The 20,178-nt window shown below is 32.6% G+C and overlaps 2 protein-coding genes across 2 annotated transcripts in view; both read right to left on the bottom strand.

Moving 5' to 3' along the window:
* 5-HT2B (5-hydroxytryptamine receptor 2B) overlaps positions 1 to 7,258 on the bottom strand; it is a 90,714-nt gene extending 83,456 nt beyond the window's left edge. Inside the window, exon 1 of the mRNA XM_075288696.1 lies at positions 6,698 to 7,258. The gene's annotated coding sequence lies outside the window, so the exon portion shown is untranslated. The remainder of the gene's footprint in view (positions 1 to 6,697) is intronic.
* A 1,230-nt stretch (positions 7,259 to 8,488) lies between these two features.
* Cenp-C (Centromeric protein-C) lies at positions 8,489 to 15,975 on the bottom strand. The gene is made up of 9 exons (XM_075288695.1): positions 15,798 to 15,975; positions 15,177 to 15,648; positions 13,090 to 15,105; positions 12,982 to 13,032; positions 9,930 to 10,536; positions 9,179 to 9,877; positions 8,975 to 9,117; positions 8,825 to 8,915; positions 8,489 to 8,759 (listed from the first exon to the last, which is right to left on the bottom strand). Exons 1-9 carry the CDS (start codon positions 15,806 to 15,808, stop codon positions 8,695 to 8,697), a joined length of 4,155 nt encoding a protein of 1,384 aa, XP_075144810.1. The 5' UTR covers positions 15,809 to 15,975; the 3' UTR covers positions 8,489 to 8,694.
* Between the last annotated feature and the right edge of the window lie 4,203 nt (positions 15,976 to 20,178).

Here is a 20,178-nt window from a genome sequence, read left to right as displayed (position 1 = left end):
ATAAAAATTAGGATACCGAGCTGATTCATCGAATTGTCATTCGTTGTTGCGATATATTAAGAATAACTATTCTCTTAGAATAAAATGTCATTTTAAAAAACCGAATTATAAATAACAAATGTTTTCTTAATTAAACAAAAACACCAAAGATACGATATCCTTAAAATACATTTGAATTTTATTTATCTTTAATTCAGACATTCAACACGTCACTTAAGTTTTCAGAAAATAATTTTCTTTATGTTAAGAAAAATTTGCCTTGCCTCAAATTCATACCACTATAATGCAGGTATACAAATGTCCTAAATTCAATGGAAAAAAATGATTATAAACTTACTTTTTATTAAAATTTCTTTATTTTAAAGAAATATGTCCTTCATATTGTCCCAAAATATGATGAGAGTGAGACCATGCATTCCAAATCATTCAATGGCAGACAAATCATCGCGGCCATATTATTTACTGACGTTAAATTACTTTTATTTTGCGTTTCCAATTGTCATGTGGCCAAGAACAGCCTTTTAGTTGGTAATTAATGATTTACCAGTTTAAGACGGGAACCTTCCACACTGTTAGCAAAAGTGAAGAAAATCTTTGGTCTCTGTGGTTGATTGTGAATGTTAAGGACATAAGGCAAAAATACGTAAACACACACACACATACGACATACATCTGCAAACGCATTCGGAATACAGGGTTTGAGCACAAGAGCAAAGTGGACCAATCAGAAAAACATTAACAGAGTTAATTTACTCAAATGACACTACAGTATTTTTTTAAGCGATAACAATCGACACAATATCGATATATGAATGTGTAACTTAATGTACATCTACAAACATATTTGTGGACAGATATACAGTGAGCAAAAAAAAAGTTGTACACCAAGTTGAAATAAAATGTGGAAGGATATGAAAAATATGAAGTACATATAAATTTATTATAACTTAAATTAAAGCTCGGATCTCAAGTTTAATGTAAGGTCTAACAAATATATATTTACTTCATATTTTCAATACAGTTTCACACTGTATGTACACATCAATATCTGACAACAAATAACAAAAACAAACGGTCAACTCTACACGGACGAAAAAGACTGTTTTTGGGTGTAAAAATTATATGTTTGGAACTCAAAATTTTTAACACAATATTTTTAAGTGCAAGCATATAATGTTCATAAACTAACATAACATGTTTGGGACATATATGTTAATATGTTCTAACATATTAGCCCTATTGTGTGGCTAAGGATATTCTGCTCAGGGCTCACCGGCTAACCCCGTCGCCTCCCAGGAGTGGTCCCATCCCAAATGCCCTAGCCCTAGGGACGCATCAATAAAATAGCTTGTACAAAAAAAAAAGAAACATCATTACCAACACATTCCATTTAGTGAGAGATCCCCTCAGACCTCCAGCCGCCCGCCCTACCATGATCACCTGAACATCTTTCTGACTACAAACTGTTGATAGTGCTGAGCAGATATGTTTTTGGAGAGAATTCATAAAAATATTACTTTGATAATAATAACAAAATTTTGAGGAAAGAAGAATGTCTTATGGACATAAAGTTAAGGAATAATTTTCCAAATTTTAATTTTTTCTCCTCAAATCACAGGAAAATTTTAGCAGGAGGGAAAGTTTTTTTCATAAAACTATACGATATAGGATTTCTAACTTCCGTTATTCGTTTAAAATTTTAGGAAAAATATCTGCATACTAAAGTCTAGAATATTAAAAGTCTATTTTCCAATTAATACCGCAGCTACCGATGTTTTAAAACTTTGGAGTTTACTTAAGTATGTTAATTATTCTAATTTTTTCATAATATCCTTAAAAGCGCCTGTTTCACTCATTTTGCATGAAAGTTCCCTTTTCGCGTTTATTGTGAATTTAAAATTTGCGCTTAAAGTACAAATATCTGAAATCATAGTAATTTTTAACCTAATTCATCGAAACTCACGACATTTTAGAACTTTAGAGTCAAATAACTGGCTATTCCAATAATGCATTACATCTTCCAGTTCGGCACGTAATTTAACACACCGTTTGGACCATTGTCATTGAGCAAAATATAAAATCGGACTGCAAAAATGATTGTCTAAATGATCCTTAAATAAATAATAGACGACTGTTTTAAAATAGTTTTCTTTAACTATAGCTTCGAATCGTCCTTTTCACTTATATACCATATTAAATGTATGCATATGGTAATTATTCTGAATCCAATTCACCAATACAGACAAATCCACCAAAGAATTTTCCAATTAAGAGAGATTAAACAATATTTTGTAACCATAAATATTTATAAATGCCATTGAAAATATTTTTAAAATCTACATTGTTCGCATGAATAAATGAGTTGGTTTTCATGCTCCAAATATATTTCCTCATAAAACATTTATTGTCGATTTACAAAGTATATTATCCAGCCTTAGCTCCTTACTTTTTCTTTTATTTTGATGGGTCACGTCTTAGCTTTAATTGATTCTACTAAAACGTACTCTACCCTTCTTCAATGTATACGTAGATATATCTATCTATACACCCAAAGAAATTTGTTAGTAGGGACAGCAGAAAAGTCTGCTAAAACAGCAGAAAGTCTGCTGAAAAAGGGACAGCAGTCACTGTTTGCTGAAATAGCAAACATTTCCTGCTATTTTTGAAGCTCGAGTACTCTAAAACATGTTTTATTTTGGCTGAAACAAATAAAAATGTCAACTTAGGAGCTATCCTAACATAATTAAAACAATATTTTATGAATATCTATAGTATTTGACCAAAAATCTGAATATTTATAAAATTGAGGCATAACAGCAAACAAAATGTTTGCTGATCGTATTTAGGAGCTTGTAAGTATATTACAGTGCAAAAATACACCAAAAACTACTTTTGGTTCTTAAATATGCTTTGGGGAAAAAATTATAACCTAAAAATTTTATAAATTGTTGTTCATTAGGCCCTGAAGTACAGAAATATAACAGCAGACATCGACTGCTGTTTTTAGCAGACTTTTTTCTATGAGTGTAGTAATATACATTTTCGTATGTTTTATTGCACACAAAAGCGGGTAGATCATATTTTAAAGTAATTATTCCAAAGAATTATAGAACTTTTAGAGTAATAAAACTATCTTACATTGGAAATAGTACTTATAGGCCCTTGGATTTTGTGTTTGAAAAACGGCTTCGTTCCATCAAACAAGAAACAAATGCACCCAAAGAAATTTGTTAGCAGAAATGTCTGTTAAAACAGCAGAAAGTCTGCTGAAAAACGGACAGCAGTCACTGTTTGCTGAAATAGCAAGCATTTCTTGCTATTTTTGTAGCTCGATTACACTAAAACATGTTTTATTTTGGCTAAAACAAATAAAAATGTCAACTTAGAAGCTATCCTAACATAATTAAAACAATATTTTATGAATATCTATAGTATTTGACCAAAAATCTGAATATTTATCGAATTGAGGCATAACAGCAAACAAAATGTTTGCTGATCGTATTTAGGAGCTTGTAAGTATATTACAATGCAAAAATATACCAAAAACTACAATTGGTTCTTTATTATGCTTTGGGGGAAAAAATATAACCTATGCATTTTATAAATTGTTGTTCATTAGGTCCTGAAGTACAAAAATATAACAGCAGACATCGACTGCTGTTTTTAGCAGACTTTTTCTATGAGTGTGTAAACTAAAATTTAACGTGGCCTTTGGTCAAGTGTAATTCCCGACCACAGTTGAAATGTTCAAAATATTTACACTCAGCTGCAATGTTGCTAGTATTTTTCTGGCTCTAGTTCCCAAATTAGGATGAAACCCTCAAAACGTCAGTGTCACAAACCCTTACAGAATCCTTAAGTTCAAAATTGTATTTTTTACAAAAAAATTGATTTTTATAGAAAATGTATCTTTATAAACAATTTTTTAAAAATTATCTTTTATAGAAAGTTTCGTAGAAATTTTATTTTTATAAACCACTTTTAGTAAATTTCATCAAAATCGAATTTTTATTGAAAATTTTACAATTCACTGTCATTCTTTTCTAAAAAAATGTGAGTATTAGGTTCACATTATCGTGCTAAAATGGCAATTTTTAATAATTCGTTTGAAAGAGAATAGACTGTTTTCAATCGTTGATTTAGACCATTCCCCATTAAGTTGTAATAACATTTGCCAAAAAAGTTATAGTTTCGTTCTGCTTTTATAGATTTGATTTCGATCTTAGCGGCTAAACTCGAACTTAATACCCACCTTAATGCAAAAATAAAAAAAAATATTTATGTAAACCTGATTTATTATACTCAACGGATTTCGAGAAACTCACCACAAAAGCCCCCAAATTTATGGAAATTCCCCACCAAGTACCCATGTTCCCAACCATGAAGAAAATATCCCAATTTGGAGAAATATCTCTAATACTGCCAACACTGCTCGGCTGCATTGAAGCCTGAATGAAATTAATAAGAATTCAAGCTTTGTAGCAAAAATTAATTCAACTCGAAAATTCTTTTGTTTATGTTCGTGAATATAGGCATGTTTCTGGCTTCTGTAGACGAACACCCTTTGAGTGTATTTTGATGGAAAGCCTACATAACATAATGCCGCCTTGGGTTTTATTCAGAATCAGGGTTTTATTCAGAAATGTAAACTTTTCATCTTTAAAAGTTTTTAAACACTACTATTTTAGTTTAAAAATTAAAGTTTTTGACAATATGATTTTTGAATTAAGCTATAAAATTAATTTGACCAAACCGTAGCTAATAAAAAAAAATTCCTATAACTTGTATAGACGTCTTTATTGATCAATCGTGCGAGTGCGTATCTTAAGGGACAGATGACTTAAATTTTCAACCAGTTGTCACAAGGGATTTCATCTCTCTGACATATCTCTAAAAGACAAATAATACAAGTCATCGAATGTAAAAGGAAAATTTGAGCTTAGTTTGTCCTACACGGCATTTTTAGGATGCTGGCAAAGATATAATTAGGCGCATGACAAACTATAACCAAAACCCTTATGTAATCATTAACTAAAGAAATGACACAAAAAATAACAATCAAATATAATCCTTATTTAAAGCTCAGACCTCCAATGAGTTGAGTAATTCCATGGCAAGAAAATTGCCAAAAATGACTAGAGCATAAAAGAAATCCGATAGGTGTTTGTGTGTTCTCCTCTACTCGAAATGCTGAAACACCCTGAATATTGCCAAACTTAACTGGTAAACTTATCTCATCTATTACGCGAACGAGAGTATAGTATAGGCCGTTTAAATTCTTTGTAATTGTTATTCGGTTTTAACGGATCAAAATTAAACACATTTCCTTAAAATTTTTCAAATGGGGAACGTATATGCCTGCCAACAACACCCAAAGAAAAAATACCTTCCTCCAGAACGAAATTTTAGACAAACAAAATTTCCCTTTGTTAAAAATTATTTTCTTTAAGAGCAAATAAATCCGAATATATGAAAACCTATGCAACGATTGTTTCCACTCTTTTTTATTTGTCTTTAAAAAAAAAATTATCATCAAAAGAAAACTAAAACTTCCTCAGAAAAGATCCTTGTTTTTTATAAAATTTTAGCGCATTTATTCTAAAGATTTAAACTTTAATAAAAAACTATTGTAACAACAATTTTATTTTTGCTGTAAGTACCTTTTTATTCATAAAAAAAACTGTGACATTGTGTTGGGCAAGCATTATACTTTTCTGCAAAAACGTTGCAATTTCGAAAGTCCATTACTAAATCATTTGAACTTTAAAAATGTAGGGTATTTTCTTAGCTAAGTTACACCCAGAACAAGTCAAGGAAATTTTTAACTTTATTTTAGTTTATGAAAATTAGTTGATTTTAGTTATATTTTGCAAAAAGTGAGATTTTTGTTTAATCATTGTTGTTGTTTTTTTTTTTTTTTTTTGATTTCAGCTTAAAACCATACATTGACTAAACTACAAGTGTAGCTTAACCAACAGAGGAAAATAATGTTTGTCAAATTTATTTGGGCAAAGCCCTATAGACTGCAAGATGGTTGGATGGACGCACGTTTCGGAATTACCACATTCCTCATCAGCATCCTCTACATTTTTTTTATATTTTAATTATTTTTGCTTACTTAAATTACTTGAACTAAAAAAAAAGAAGAAGAAAAACATTTATACAAATGAAGTACGCAATTTTAGTAAATTGGAAAATAGTTCACAATTTACTAAAATGGGTGAAGTTTACTCAATTTACATTCATAAGTCAATTTTTCTTTAATTGTGACTGTCTCCATACAGAGCTTAAGACAATTTAAAATTTTTAACCTCCAATGATTTCCTTCAAAACAACCGAAAAATAATAACAAATTTTCCTCAATTTCACAAAAATTATTAACTTATTTGTATCATGTTGCAATTACACAGAAAAAAATATCACGAACATTTATCCTGTTAAAATTTTAATTGAGTTTTAAAAATAATGTCTTGATTGAAACAAAAATCAAGAACAAAAATAGTTGTATCAATTAATTTTTAATTGGCTTTGGTGATTGATACACTCATTTCTATGATTCAAGACATTTCAATTAAAAATTAATTGGATCAATAAATTTCTTAATAAAAGACAAAAAATATTTTTTTGTGTGTAGTAAAATATTTCAGTTAAAATTTTCTTATTTTCGTCTACAAAATAAGAATATGAATATGCTTACCCAAGATATTCTCAAATAAATCCGGCCTACAATCCTGGAGTGGATGGAACGTCTTATAAAAACGACAACACCACCTGATGACACAAACGATCTAGCAATATTTCTCATAAATCAACAACACCATCGAAAATTTGTATGTCGATTTAATCCAGAACTACACGTAGCAATATGATTGAATGTGGAATGGATAGCCTTTAAATGTGGATCACATCAATTTTTATATTTCCGTTTCTGGCACTGAATTCTAACACTTGCCGCGGACAATATGGCGTAGCACTGCGTTTCGTTTCATTTATACTTTGACTTTACGCAATTTTTGCCGTGTTTTCTTGCATATGTCTTTTAAACGACCACTCTTTACTGTGAATGTACAATAAAAAGAAACGCGAACTTGAACCGTTTGCTTTCAATGCCGAAGAGAAACTGAAATCCGGAAGAAGGTTCTTTACATTCGTTGGTCATAAATACAACTGGAACTTCCAGTCAAGTACAGAGGTACTGCATTTATCCATCTGGTCGTTGAGGTGGTGATGGCAACAATTCGGCGCCAACACGGCTGATAAGAGCTGGCAGAAACAAACAAACATGCTCTCTGCCTCGTAAACATATGTTTTCCTTGACCAACTGGGTGATTGTTCTCAATGAAGTGTCAAGGGGTGACCAGATTTCAAAATTGTGCTCTCATTTTCCTGGGTTGAATATTCATCGTAATTTCATTGAGTGGCTACACCAGGAAGACTGCGCATGACCCGCAAAGAGAGACACATTATTTGGAAAGCTTCCAGCATCAAAGAACTGTTGCTTTCGTTAGACCAAAACAAATATACAAGTGCATCATCAAAACATTCAAACGCAAACAAAACCGCAAAGAATAGGGAAAATGGTAACAAAATTATCCACCTTAATAAAAAATTTAACATAGTTTGTATTCGCTTAAATTTTACTTTTTTTATTTATCTAATAATTCTTATTGACAAAAATTGTGGTGTATGCACAGAAAAAGCCAGTTGTAAAACTGATGCTAAAATTAAATTTACAGTGCACTCGCGGTAACGTGAACTAATTAAAACCAAGTGTTGGCGTTAGCGAACTTCGTCGAACAAAACATAGCCATATTCGGGAGGCTTACACGTTCTAGCGTTATAGTCTTTTATTTTTGTTATTAGTAATATTAAAAACTTAATTTATTTTCATGAAAAAATAAAAAAAAGAGATCGGAAAAATATCAGTGGGTATGGAGTTATAAAGCAATTTAAATAATTAAAATTCATGAAAAAAGTCAAACTAGATCACTAATAAATTCCGTATGTGTATTTGAAATTGTACTTGGCATTGTGAATCTACCTGTAACGTCAAATTTCATGTTTGAAGCATTACAGAGTAGTTAGTGTATGAAAAATCATGTTCACGTAAAGCGGTGTTCACGTTACCGCGAGTGCACTGTAATTTGTTTTTAAAATTTTGTAAAAAGTTTTCCCCAGTCCAACGAAGTTTTCTTTATTCCAAGTAGGACTCAAAAATTTTATGAACTAAATATTAGTCAAATTCCAATGACATACAAATAAGTTAATAGTAACTACCTGTTAATGAATCCCAAAATCGCCCCAAATGAATCGTTCGTCTAGAATGAAACTACAATAAGCTTTTTTTTCCCAAGCCTTGAAGGATTGAAACCAGAGACAAAACTTCGTTTTTTGTTTTCTTTTCTCTCATACTATCTTGCTGCATCTAACATTAAAGACCACATGACAATGCCAAAAGGAAACATATAAATTATAAATAATATACATATTCTACGTACCACGTTATAATTTTTATTTAAATTCTTATCGTACATATATATAAGAAAAAAATTGATGGAAACAATTAACATATTAATATATAATTGTAGTCATAGCATAACTAAAGTATATAAAATATGCGTTATTTAACATCATATTTTACAACAACTAAATCCGTATATGTATCAAATACCAAAAATTTATTTTGTAAACGTACTATTTTTTAACAACCATAAGAATGCCGATATCATCGGACAAATTTTCAATATCATAATACACAGCTGTAAAGGAAACAGAGAAACAAGTGTTAGCGACAAAATATTGAGACATTTTTGCATAAACTTACACTTTTCTATGGCCACCATGTCCCCGGTACCAACTTGCCTCTCCTTGTCATTGGCCGTTATACGAAAGTTACCCACCAACGTTATGAAATGCTAGAAAAATACGAATTTGAAGATTATTGCTCAAATTGTAAACCAAAGGGCGTATTTACCAAATGAAATTGCTTTGCTCTTTTTCTGGGCTTCTTTTGCCTTGGTTTGAACCTCAAATAACCCAAACTGGCCTTGTCATCTGTATCGTAGAAAGCATACTCAATACCTTGTAGTTCGGTAAAACAAAGACTGGATGCACTGGCTGAAATTTTAAGGAACTAAGATTAGGCGCATTCTGCATAATGTTGTTGTAATGTACTCACAAATTCTCATTTCTTTGAAAATTTCATCTCTCCGTTCAACACTTTCCGTTTCTGTTATATTTTTAAGCCAAGATATTAGTTCGAAATTAGAAGAATTTGTGTCGGTGCTTGACGAAACTGAACCAGATTCAGAGGGAGTTTCGCATCTATTTATGTCGACTTGAGATACATCAGTTCTTTGTGATACTGACGGAGTCGAGCCTCCAATCGTATTCGTTTTTTCCAAACTCGAGTGTTTTGTTTTCGCGACACGAACCCTTAATTTCTTTACTTTGTTTGATTGTTTGTTGGGCTGAACGTTTTCACCTTTGGATGCCATCTCACCACTGGTGTTTCGCAATTGATCGAAAATATTGTTGAAATGATCAACATCCGGTGGATGTGGAATTTTTATATGACTGCATTCCAAATCGTTCTCGGATGGCTTTACATTGCTTTGCAAACTTATAGTTTTACCCATTGTTTTAGACATTGTTTTGCTTGTTTTTGCATTGCTGTAATTAATTGTATTATTATCTGGAATGTTTTCCGCCAACTCTTTTTTGTTTTGTTTCACCTCGGGTTTCTTGCCAACATAAGATCTATTTTTGGACTTTATTTCTTTTTTCTTTAAATTTTGTGTTAAAACTTTTTGAAATAACACCTGGAATAAGGGTGGTGCACTTTGTTTTGGCACACGCTTCGATCTACGAAGTGTATCTATAAATGAAACATTAAGTATGGAGACAACATTTTTACTGTTATTACTTACCACTGCTATTTGATGTATCTGTAGTCTCCATTGAATTGTGAGTAACATGTGACGCTGTATTGCTTTGATCTGATGTACCAGCTTCAGAAATATCCCGATGTTTCTTCTTTCGTCCCCTTTGTTTAGAAGGTGGCGTGAAAGGCTTCTTAAACACATCCTCGGTATTTGAGATGGACACAGTTGGCACTGTATCGGCTACTAATACATTCCCCACGACAGACGCAACATTGGAATCAACGCCAGAATCAGAATTGGTTGGGCTTGGAGTCTGCAGAGTCTCACTCGATGCAGATTGTCTGGGTTCCATATTCGAATACATTGGCGATGGAGGTGGAACTGCTTTTGGGGAGGGAATACTAATAAAATCTGATCTGGGAGGAGAGGGCACACATGGTAAATTTTGTTTGTTTGTAGAATCCCGCTTCCTTTGCTTATTTGTTTTATCCACAGAATCTCTTTTAGGAGTTTTGTTCAATTGGTTGTCATCAGAATCGTACATACGACTAGTGTAAAGAGGACGTGGATTGGAAGAACGAAACGACAAGCTCTTTCTTTGCTTCCTTCTGATTTTTTCAGGAATCTCCAAGTAATGTTGCAACACATCCGGCTGAAATATATAATTAATGTAAATGACAAACTATTTAGCATTGGAAGAAAGAAGGCCGAGTCAAATAATTTTTAATAATTAGTATTAATTACACTAGTTTACACTGAAAATATACACTTGATGAGAGATGACTTTTCTTATGTATTTTGATCTGCTGAATTCGAAAAAAATGTTTTTATGGAACAGTTTTTGAGATATCATGCTATTTTTATATTTATTGAAAAGAAAAATACTCTATAATTCATATTAATGACATACATTTAACTTAAAAGTAAATAATTTTCTGGAAAAGACAAGTTATATCAAAAGCTAATCCAAATAAGGCAAAGTAAGAGTCAAAAATGAATGGACAAAACATACAGGTCTACTTGAATTTTTTTTTTGGTTTAAGTTGAACATAATTTTGTTACATTATCAATAACCAGTGTATCCAAATTTATTTTGATAGCATTTTATACTCGCTGCTTACAAGCTTCCGACCGGTTTCATCTGAGTTTTCATACCATGTAATCTGCACAAAATTCCAAAATTGTTGTTTACTTTTAGATGTTTCATTCCCAATTCTGTGTTTTAACTCTCCCCAAAGGTTTTCAATGGGTTTAGAGTCTGGTGACTAAGTAGGCCAATATAGAAGGGTTATGTCATTGTCTTGGAACCAATTTTTAAAGAGCGAGAAGTGTGTTTAGGATCGTTGTCTTGTTGAAACACCACCTTGTAGGTATGTTTTCTTCTGCGTACGGCAGTACTGTGTTCTCCAATATATTTCTATATTCGAACAGGGTCACTTTTTAAGTAATGCGATAAATTCGACCTAGGCCATTTCGTAATATTTTTTTTAGTTTCATCGCTACACAGGATATTGCGCCATTTTCTCTCACCTACCGTTCCTGACCACCTGTAATGTTTTCTGGCGAAGCATAGTCTCATCTTACAAAATTTTTTCCGTACCATAGGAACTTTTCTGACTGTTCGGCCGGGTAATTTGGTCTGCCCTAATCGCCGCCAGATATCTAATTGCCTATTTAAGCAGAAATTTGTCTGGATGATTTGAAAGGGTCTTTTTTTGAGAGTGACAAAAAGATTATCTGTTTTTCGAAGTGTCTTGCTTGGTTTTCCGCGTATTTGCGCATAACTTATTTTCTTTAGGACTTTTTGAACACAAAGTAATGATCTCTTAAAAGATTTGACGGTCGTTCAAAGAGATTTTCCCTCAATTCTTATAGTTAAAACTAGTCTTTTTCTTTTCTACTACAATGACTTTTTCGGTTCATATAGCAACTAATTGTTATTAATTTCTTATTATTTGCATTCAATTCATCGCCACTAAGAATACAATAACAATGTTTTTGCAAAATTTAAACATTTTCATATAAAAACGCACAATGTACTTATTTTTTTTTACCAACCAAATAAAGCGCTTTATCACAAAGAGTACAAAAACAAAAATAATGACATTTTTGCGTTTTTTTATTGAATCAGTGCTGCCAATATTGAACTTTAGTTACATGGCGTATTTACAACAACAAATTAAAAAATATGTTAGAGTTAGGACAAAGAAGAAAAAATGCCAACGTGTACTTATTATTTTGACCATATGCGTATATGAAGGTATTAAGATGAATAATCGTGTATAATTGGATCTGTGATAATTTAAGTGGTTCAAAAAATATCGATGCGAAAAAGCAAAATTTCTTATTACTTACGTTAGAGTATCATCTATACGACCATGTATAGAAAAAAATTTTAATGGTTTATACTTTTCTGGCGGAAAAGGTCCATTGCAAAATACAGTTTTATTGAAAATTTGGCTTTTTGCATCGATATTTTTTGAACCACTTTACTTATCACAGATCCAATTATAAACGATTATTCGTCATCTTAATACCTTTCATTTAAGTACCAACGATACAATCGGACATTTCTAACCCGAGATATAATTTGTTTAGTGATAACGGGATATCTCAAAAACTGTTCCATAAAAACAATTTTATTTTTTTTTTCAAATTCAGCAGATCAAAATACATAAGTTGTACATAAAAAACAAAATTTGGAAACTAGTATTATCGATATTTTTGGTAATGGCATTAAATTATCACTAATTGGGCACAGTTGTCCCAATATTAGATGCAGTGCCGATCACTAATCAATAGGGATATTATCTGCCACCCATATGTTATATCAGTCAATATTTTATTTGCTAAAATTTTTACATTGTCCACTTCTAAAAGTGCAACTTCGTTTTATTGTTTATTCTTATTGGTAATGGGTTCGATTGGACAAAGAAATTGGGAACAGCTTCGGATTGTTATGTGTGTTTCTCACCATAGGGTTCGTTATTTTGTCATTTTTTAAAGAGCTTATAAATATATGAAACATGTGTGTATATATATATTTTTTTTAATAAGATATTACAATATTACTTCGAAAAGTCAACTGAAAACTTACCACTTTGTTCTTGCGTGCACCTTTGTTATTCGTAGCGGTATTTGATTTTCTCTGTAATACGAAATATCATTAATCGTATTCCGGCCGTTAACTGACCAATATACTTACAAAAGATACTCGATCGAAAGAATTTTCATTCTCAAATATTTCTCGTACATTTTCGCTTGACGCTGGTGTAGTATCAGAAAATGCCTCTGGCACTGGAGGGAAAATTTCTATATCACCAGTGGATTGGGGAGGCGCCAAATCAACTCTTTCTGTTGGCTCCATATTTCTTCTTATCAATTCTTGAGCTATTTCGTCACCCAATAGTATCTGTTTTTTTAAAGCTTCTTCCTTTGCACGTGATGACTTACGACCATTAACAGGAAATATACGGCCCATCGAGTTACGCTTCCGCAAATCTAAGATTTCGTAATTGCTCATTCGGGCCAATTCAATTGCAAATTTTTCTCCATTCAGTGGAGTGCCAGGAGCCTTGTTCATAGGCAAATGATTTCTTCTTAAACTACGCTTACGACTAGTTTGGTAATTAATGGGTAACGTTTCCGCTTCAGTCTCTGTGCTCATGATTTGTGAGTGTTCCATTTGTAGCCTGCGTCTGGGTATGGATCTCTTTCGCAGTCTTTTGTTCCGCACCGTCTTTGCACTGGCTGCAAGATTTAGTGGTGCCTGGCTGTTATTCCCCTCAGATTGCATGGAAGTTGCTGTTACCGGTGGTTCTTCGTCGTCTGTTATTATATCAGTAAGCTTTAGGTTATCTGCTTCTTCCAAATAAGCACTATTTGTTGGAGCGCTTTGATTTTGGTTGTTTTCGACACTTATCGTTGCTGGGATTCCGACCGAAACCCCCAATCCACGACTATTTGTATCCGAAGTTGAAGTTTTATTGGATACTGTCGGTATTGGGTTGCAGATAGTTTGATTCACTGGTATAACTAAAACATTTGTACCGGAATCAATAATGATGGAGTTATCGACACGAGCATTGATCTCCTGAGTTTCGGGGACAAGCACATTTTCATTATTATGTACGGTTCCTTTTGAAATATTACCTTCCTGTGTGTTTGGGATCTCATCATCACTACTCAATAACCTTTTTCGGTCTGTACCTCTTGATGTCCACAAAGTTTGATTGTGACAGTGGGAAGAATTTAGTGTTAATTCTTGTATTGGTCTACATTTGATATTTGTAACATGAAGTTGACTTCTTCCGGGAGATTGAAATTGACTTCTTTGAGGAGAATGTACAACACAGGTATTTTGCAGTTCTGAGGTCCGTACAGTCACACAATTATCATAAGAGACATTACGAGAATTTTCATTTGTCGGTGTGCAGTAAGATTTGTTTTTTTGGAAATTATCAATCAGTGGCGATTGAGAAACACTCGGACTTCCAAGCCTGATTGTAAATTGTGATTGGTTACTACACTGTGGTACGGTGGTATTATGTAAGGTGGCATTAGGGGCCATCGATATTTCCATTTCTCTTATATTTGATTGTGGCATAGCAATTCTATTGTCATCACCAATCTCGCTATTGCATGTAAGGGTTAAGTTCATGGCACTACCGTTTTCTTTTTGGAGTATACAAATATTTGGGGAATTAAGAGGCGACTGCATGCTTTCGCTTATTTCCATGGATACATTCCCCAATTGCGATAAAACAGCTCTATCATTTACTGATCTTCGAGGTATCCTAGATCGTTGTGACATTGAAGCTGATCTATTAATGGTTTTATTCGATATTATGTGTTGATCTCGACGAGTGCTGTTTTCTATTGTTTTTGATGTTGGTTCTGGTGTTAAAAGCACTTGCCCAGGCTTCTGTCCCCTCTCCAAAGTATATGTTCTTCTTATGGGAGAACTCGGTAAAGACACCGAGTCACCTGCTGCTTTATTTTGAGACATTTTTAATGTGGTCTCCAATATCTGTCCCAGCATACCCTGCAGACTGTTGTCCCTATTTTGTACGTTTTTATTAAAGGAGTCGACATGCTCCGTACATGGTGTTTGTTCGTTGGGCCTAGATGTAATGGTCAAAACTGGCTGACTTTCGTTTGGATTTGGATCTTTGTTACCTTTATTTTCCTGGGACAATGGCGTACTACACACATTTGGGGTCTGCAAAAAAAACGTACTTAGTAGCAGAAAAGGAAACCTACGTACGGAACGTACGAATGAATTCTACTTACAAATGCACAGTCCGAAATTGTATTTTCAAAATCATTTATCAGAGATCTGCGATGATTAACACTGAGTCTTGTTAAACGTTTCAAACTAAGGCGACGTAAATTATCCCCAGGAGAGACACCACTACGTTTTCGCATAATGCTTGATTTCCTAGGACTAACATTTCGATTTTCTCCCAACGACTTATTTCCGTCTCCTTTTCCAGAATTTGAACTTGGCTTAGGAGGAGACACGGAAACATTTGAAACGACTTGCTCCTCAACTCGTTTTTCTATAACATTTTTATTTTGTTTTTCTGCAACTTTTTCCAACTGTACGTCCAAACTTAGACGAATTGGGTCACTGTTCATGAATAAGAAATTTTGACGTTGTCCGCAGCCATGCCTTTTCCGTAAAAATTGGCCCAATCGATAGCCATCACTATCTTCATTGTCGAAAAAATTGGACAGCTCCAAGCTATCGCTGTCTTTAGATCTGAAAGAATTCATGCAAATTTAGAATTTACTGAATCTCTGATGTATACACAAAACTCAGTTTGAAGAGACGCCAACAAAAACACGCTACCGACTTCTACGGTCTCAATGTAAACATTCCCTTATTTTGGTGGAAAACATGAAACTTACTTGACAGCCATAAAATGTGTGTTTTTTTTAATAGTTTCCGAGTTATTTACTAATTCTAATGTATACAAATATTTAATTTAAGTCGTTCTATGGTTGCTGCTCCGGCAAAATTTAAGCTTTTATTTTTCCACTACTACGATTTCACCTAATTGAATAAGAAGAAGAAGAAGTAAAGAAGCATAGTTTTTCTGATGAAATTCAAATAGTATGTCAGAGCCTTGTCACATAAACGCCTTCATCAACGAGTATTTGATTACAAGTACTCGTTACTGACTAATTTTTTGAGTACTCGCTACTCAATATCTTCAATACAACCCAATAAACACAAACGTTTGAAAAATACAAAAATTCAATAATATTTTCAAACCTTTTTTCAAAGGATTAAGGCCGGTATGCACCTCTTGCGAAAAATTTCGTTCCCATAAGAAATGAATTGCTATTTAAGGCCGGTATGCACCTCTAGCGAAAAATTTCGTTCCCATAAGAAATGCATTGCTATTTATGCTAACGAAATTTTCGGTAACGTTCAATTTCGTAAGCTGGTACGCACCTCAAATGAAAATTTTTGTTCATAACCGGGTTGTCAAAGGCATATTTTGGAGAGATGTTGATAACTCATGGCAGCAAACATTTAATTTATTACAATCATTGTGTGTGTGTAAAAGTTTTAAGAGGTCTGTAAATAATCAACAATTTATTTGAGGAATATTTGGAACAAATATTAATAATTTTTAAAAGCGATTAGCTGGTTTAAAATTTGTGTGCATTATGCTTCTCTACACAACCCGTTTTTTGTTGTAGACTTAAATAAATGTTTGCTAACGAAAATTTCGCGAGATGTGCAAACAGGCCTTTAGGATTTCCCATTCTCCAAAAAAAAAAAAAAACGGGCATTACCCTCAACAGTAAAATTCAACACATCAACAATAATTTCTCAATTGCAATCCTCAAATTGAAATGCATCGCTACTCAATAATTTTTCACATGTGAGACAAATCAAAAATGAACATTGTTGCGAATATTTTCTAACCACAATTTGTGTGAATGTCAATAATACAATACTAATCAAAACATAGTTATCTTATTAAACGCAACTTTAAATAGATTAAACATGTTTACATGTATAATTCGATTTCCTCCATAATGTTGGTGTCACATAACTATTAATTAATTAAGTATTTATTAATATGCTGGCAATTTTAAATAATTACTATCGAGGAACTTGCTGGCCTGCGTGTTAGAATATATTCCAGCAAGAGGAATTCACAAAATAACAAACTGTTGAAATTCTTGATATAAAAATTGTTGCACTTTGTTTTAATTGGTTGCACTTTCAAAGTTCTCTGGAAACTTTTCTTTGTTGTTTCCTTCATCATATTTGTATCTGCCAACATCTTCCAAGAATATATCATCCAATTATTTTAGTTTTCTGCAAAACAATCGAGTTTAGTGATTTCCATTACGTTTTCATTTCACTTTTTATTTTGATTTACCTTATAGTTAACTTTTTGGATTAACTTCCGACAATTGCCAAAAATATTTCATATTTTTGTATTTCTTCCAACTGACCACGTACTTCGTGGCACAAAATGTATTGAAAACCACAAAATTTGATTTCCTCAAGAACGTTGGTGTCACAAAATTTTTATAAAACTCATTAAAATTCAGGCAATTTGCAAGGAACGTGCTGGCCAGAGAGTTAGAATAAATTTCCAGCAATATGAATTCACAAAATAACAAATTAAACCGATGATGCGATGTAAATTAAATTATCGATGTGATGCGAATTATCATACAGTAGTTGTTGATATGGGAGAGCATAAATACCAATTTTAATTGGTTGCACTTTGATTTATGGAAACTTTCTCTTTTCGATAACCCACTATCATTTTTCATCGGTCAGCCTCTTATGGAGTTTTCTTTTCTTGTAAAAAATGCTCACTTTTTGCATTTTGCCCGGAAAATGTACTTTTTAGGTTCTTTTCTAAAAAAACAGGCAAAATTTCGAAAAGGCTTCGAATTCTGTTGTGAAAATAGCGCCACGCATAGAGGCAAATTGCGGACATTTTCAGCACTGCCAATAAACGAGAGTACTGCGATTGCCCTGTTTCCTTCTTTGAATTCTTTTCTGCCCGCTGAAATGATAGCATTTTTAGGTTGCTGGTAACATGTTAAAAATGCGCATTCTGTACAGACAAAATGAAGGCAAAACACTTTCTTTCAGAAAAGAAAACACCATTAATATTTCCAAGAATGCAGCATCCAAAGATTTTAGTTGTCTGCAAAGAGATTTGAGTTTAGTGACTTACTTACTGTTTTCTTTTCGTGTTTTATTTTTACTTACCAATTATAGGGTAGTACTATGTTCGCTTTTCGACTTGAAATTTTCGCGGTTACTTTATTAAAACAGTTCAATATAAAGCAGATAAATTAACTCAATTGATGCACAGTTTCTTGTTCCTCTAGATTTCGGCAAGACTTTACAGGAATATGTTTGTTTTCATTTATAATTTTGATTATTTCAGGAAAAGTAATCGCGAAAATAAAGTGATTTTCGATTTATTCAAAGTTTTCCTCAACATTTTGGCGGTTTGGAAGTAATTCACAAACAATTTGAAAATGTATTGAAGATTACCTGTTTGAAGTCAAGTTGAATTTATGTTGAAAATGATATTTACCCTCAAACTGAAAAGGTGTTGCATCCTGTGTTTATTGGGAATACCAATAAACACAAACGTTTGAAAACAATTAGGGATTATTTGTGTTGAGAAATTATTGAGAAAATCGCGTTCTCAAAAAAAAAAAACAGACATTACACTAAAGACCGGCAAAAATTTATTTAATTCTACAACAAAAAACAGGGCTGTGTACACAAATTTTAAACCAGCTAATCGCTTTCAAAAATTGTTAATATATGTTCCAAATATTCCTCAAATAAATTGTTTATTATTTACAGACCTTTTAAAACTTTTACACACACAGTGATTGTAATAAATTAAATGTTTGCTGCCAAAATATGCTTTTGACAACCCTGTTATTTTCATTAGAGGTGCGTACCACCTTCATAAGCGTAGGAAGGCCTCTGGGGAGGGGGCTTAGACCCCCCCAGAAAAATTTTAGCCCCCCCAGAATTTGAAACTCTATTTATGATTTTCCATTTTTCAATAAATGTCAATAGTTTTTTTTTTAATTTTTATAAAAATTAAACAAGTATATACAATCGCACAAAGTTCCGCTAAAGACTTTCATGAACAATCGAATTACTTGGGTTGTGATAGCAGTTGCCGATGGCAATGTTTGAAGTCAGATATTTATGAAATAAAGCTGTGGTTGAACTTATGATTGATTTAGTTTAGTCAATTAAAAAATAGTAATTGATATTAAACTCTTCTTTCATAAATAAATATCTTAATAATGCTGCGAAAAAGCGGCGCCAAAAAAGTAGTGAAAATGTTCTTTTTGGGTCTAGAAGTAGTGCAAAATTGGCGGCCGTTCAACAGCCGTTGTAATGAATTTGCATCACTTCTTAACGTGAGATCCGAATTCAGTGTTTTGAATGTGAATTAAAAAATTTTGTGATATTTTCCCAAATAAATAATTTTTATACTAGTAGTGTAGTTAAAATAATTGAGGACATTTTTGGAAGTACTTTTAAAGTTGTGCCTTTAGAACAACTCACAATTTTTTTGCTGGGAAAAGTGTGGAACTACTTTTAGTTGCTTTATTATAAATTAATTGTCGAGTTATTTTGATGTCTAATTTTTTATTCAATTTTATGAAATAAAACATTAATTGAACCTATAAGTTCAGTCTATAAATTTTTAGCTAGGGGGGCTATAGCCCCCCCTAGGAAAATTGTCTAGCTACGCTAATGAAATTGAACGCTACCGAAAATTTCGTTAGCATAAATAGCAATGCATTTCTTATGGGAATGAAATTTTTCGCTAGAGGTGCATACCGGCCTTAAACAGTAAAATTCCAATGGTTTCTCGAATGTAACGCTCATTCGCCGTTGTTACATTTTTAGGTGCATAACCAGGCCTCTAGGCTATTCAGTCTATCGTGATTAGGGCTGTCATTCGAGATCGACTTTTATAAATCCCGGGATTCGGGATTTCAAAATATACAATATCCGGATTTTCCGGGATTGTTTTCGGGATCCAGAAATTTTCGGGATACTTTAAATATTTTAAGTAATAACAATCTAAAGCACCAAAAAATTATTGTACATTAAACTAATTTAGTTTAATTCAATTTTATTAACAAAAAACAAAAGAACATAAGAGTAAATTAAAAAAAAAAAAAAACAATTTCCAATTGTTATTAATTGTTATTAACGAACACTTAGTCCCACTCAACATTATGGAGAAAGAAAAACAAA

Source organism: Haematobia irritans, chromosome 1 (genome assembly GCF_050003625.1).
Source record: "Haematobia irritans isolate KBUSLIRL chromosome 1, ASM5000362v1, whole genome shotgun sequence".
In the NCBI taxonomy this organism is placed as follows: domain Eukaryota; kingdom Metazoa; phylum Arthropoda; class Insecta; order Diptera; family Muscidae; genus Haematobia; species Haematobia irritans.
The sequence above is the reverse complement of the archived record's forward strand: the minus strand, read 5'-3'. Positions and strand labels throughout refer to the sequence as shown.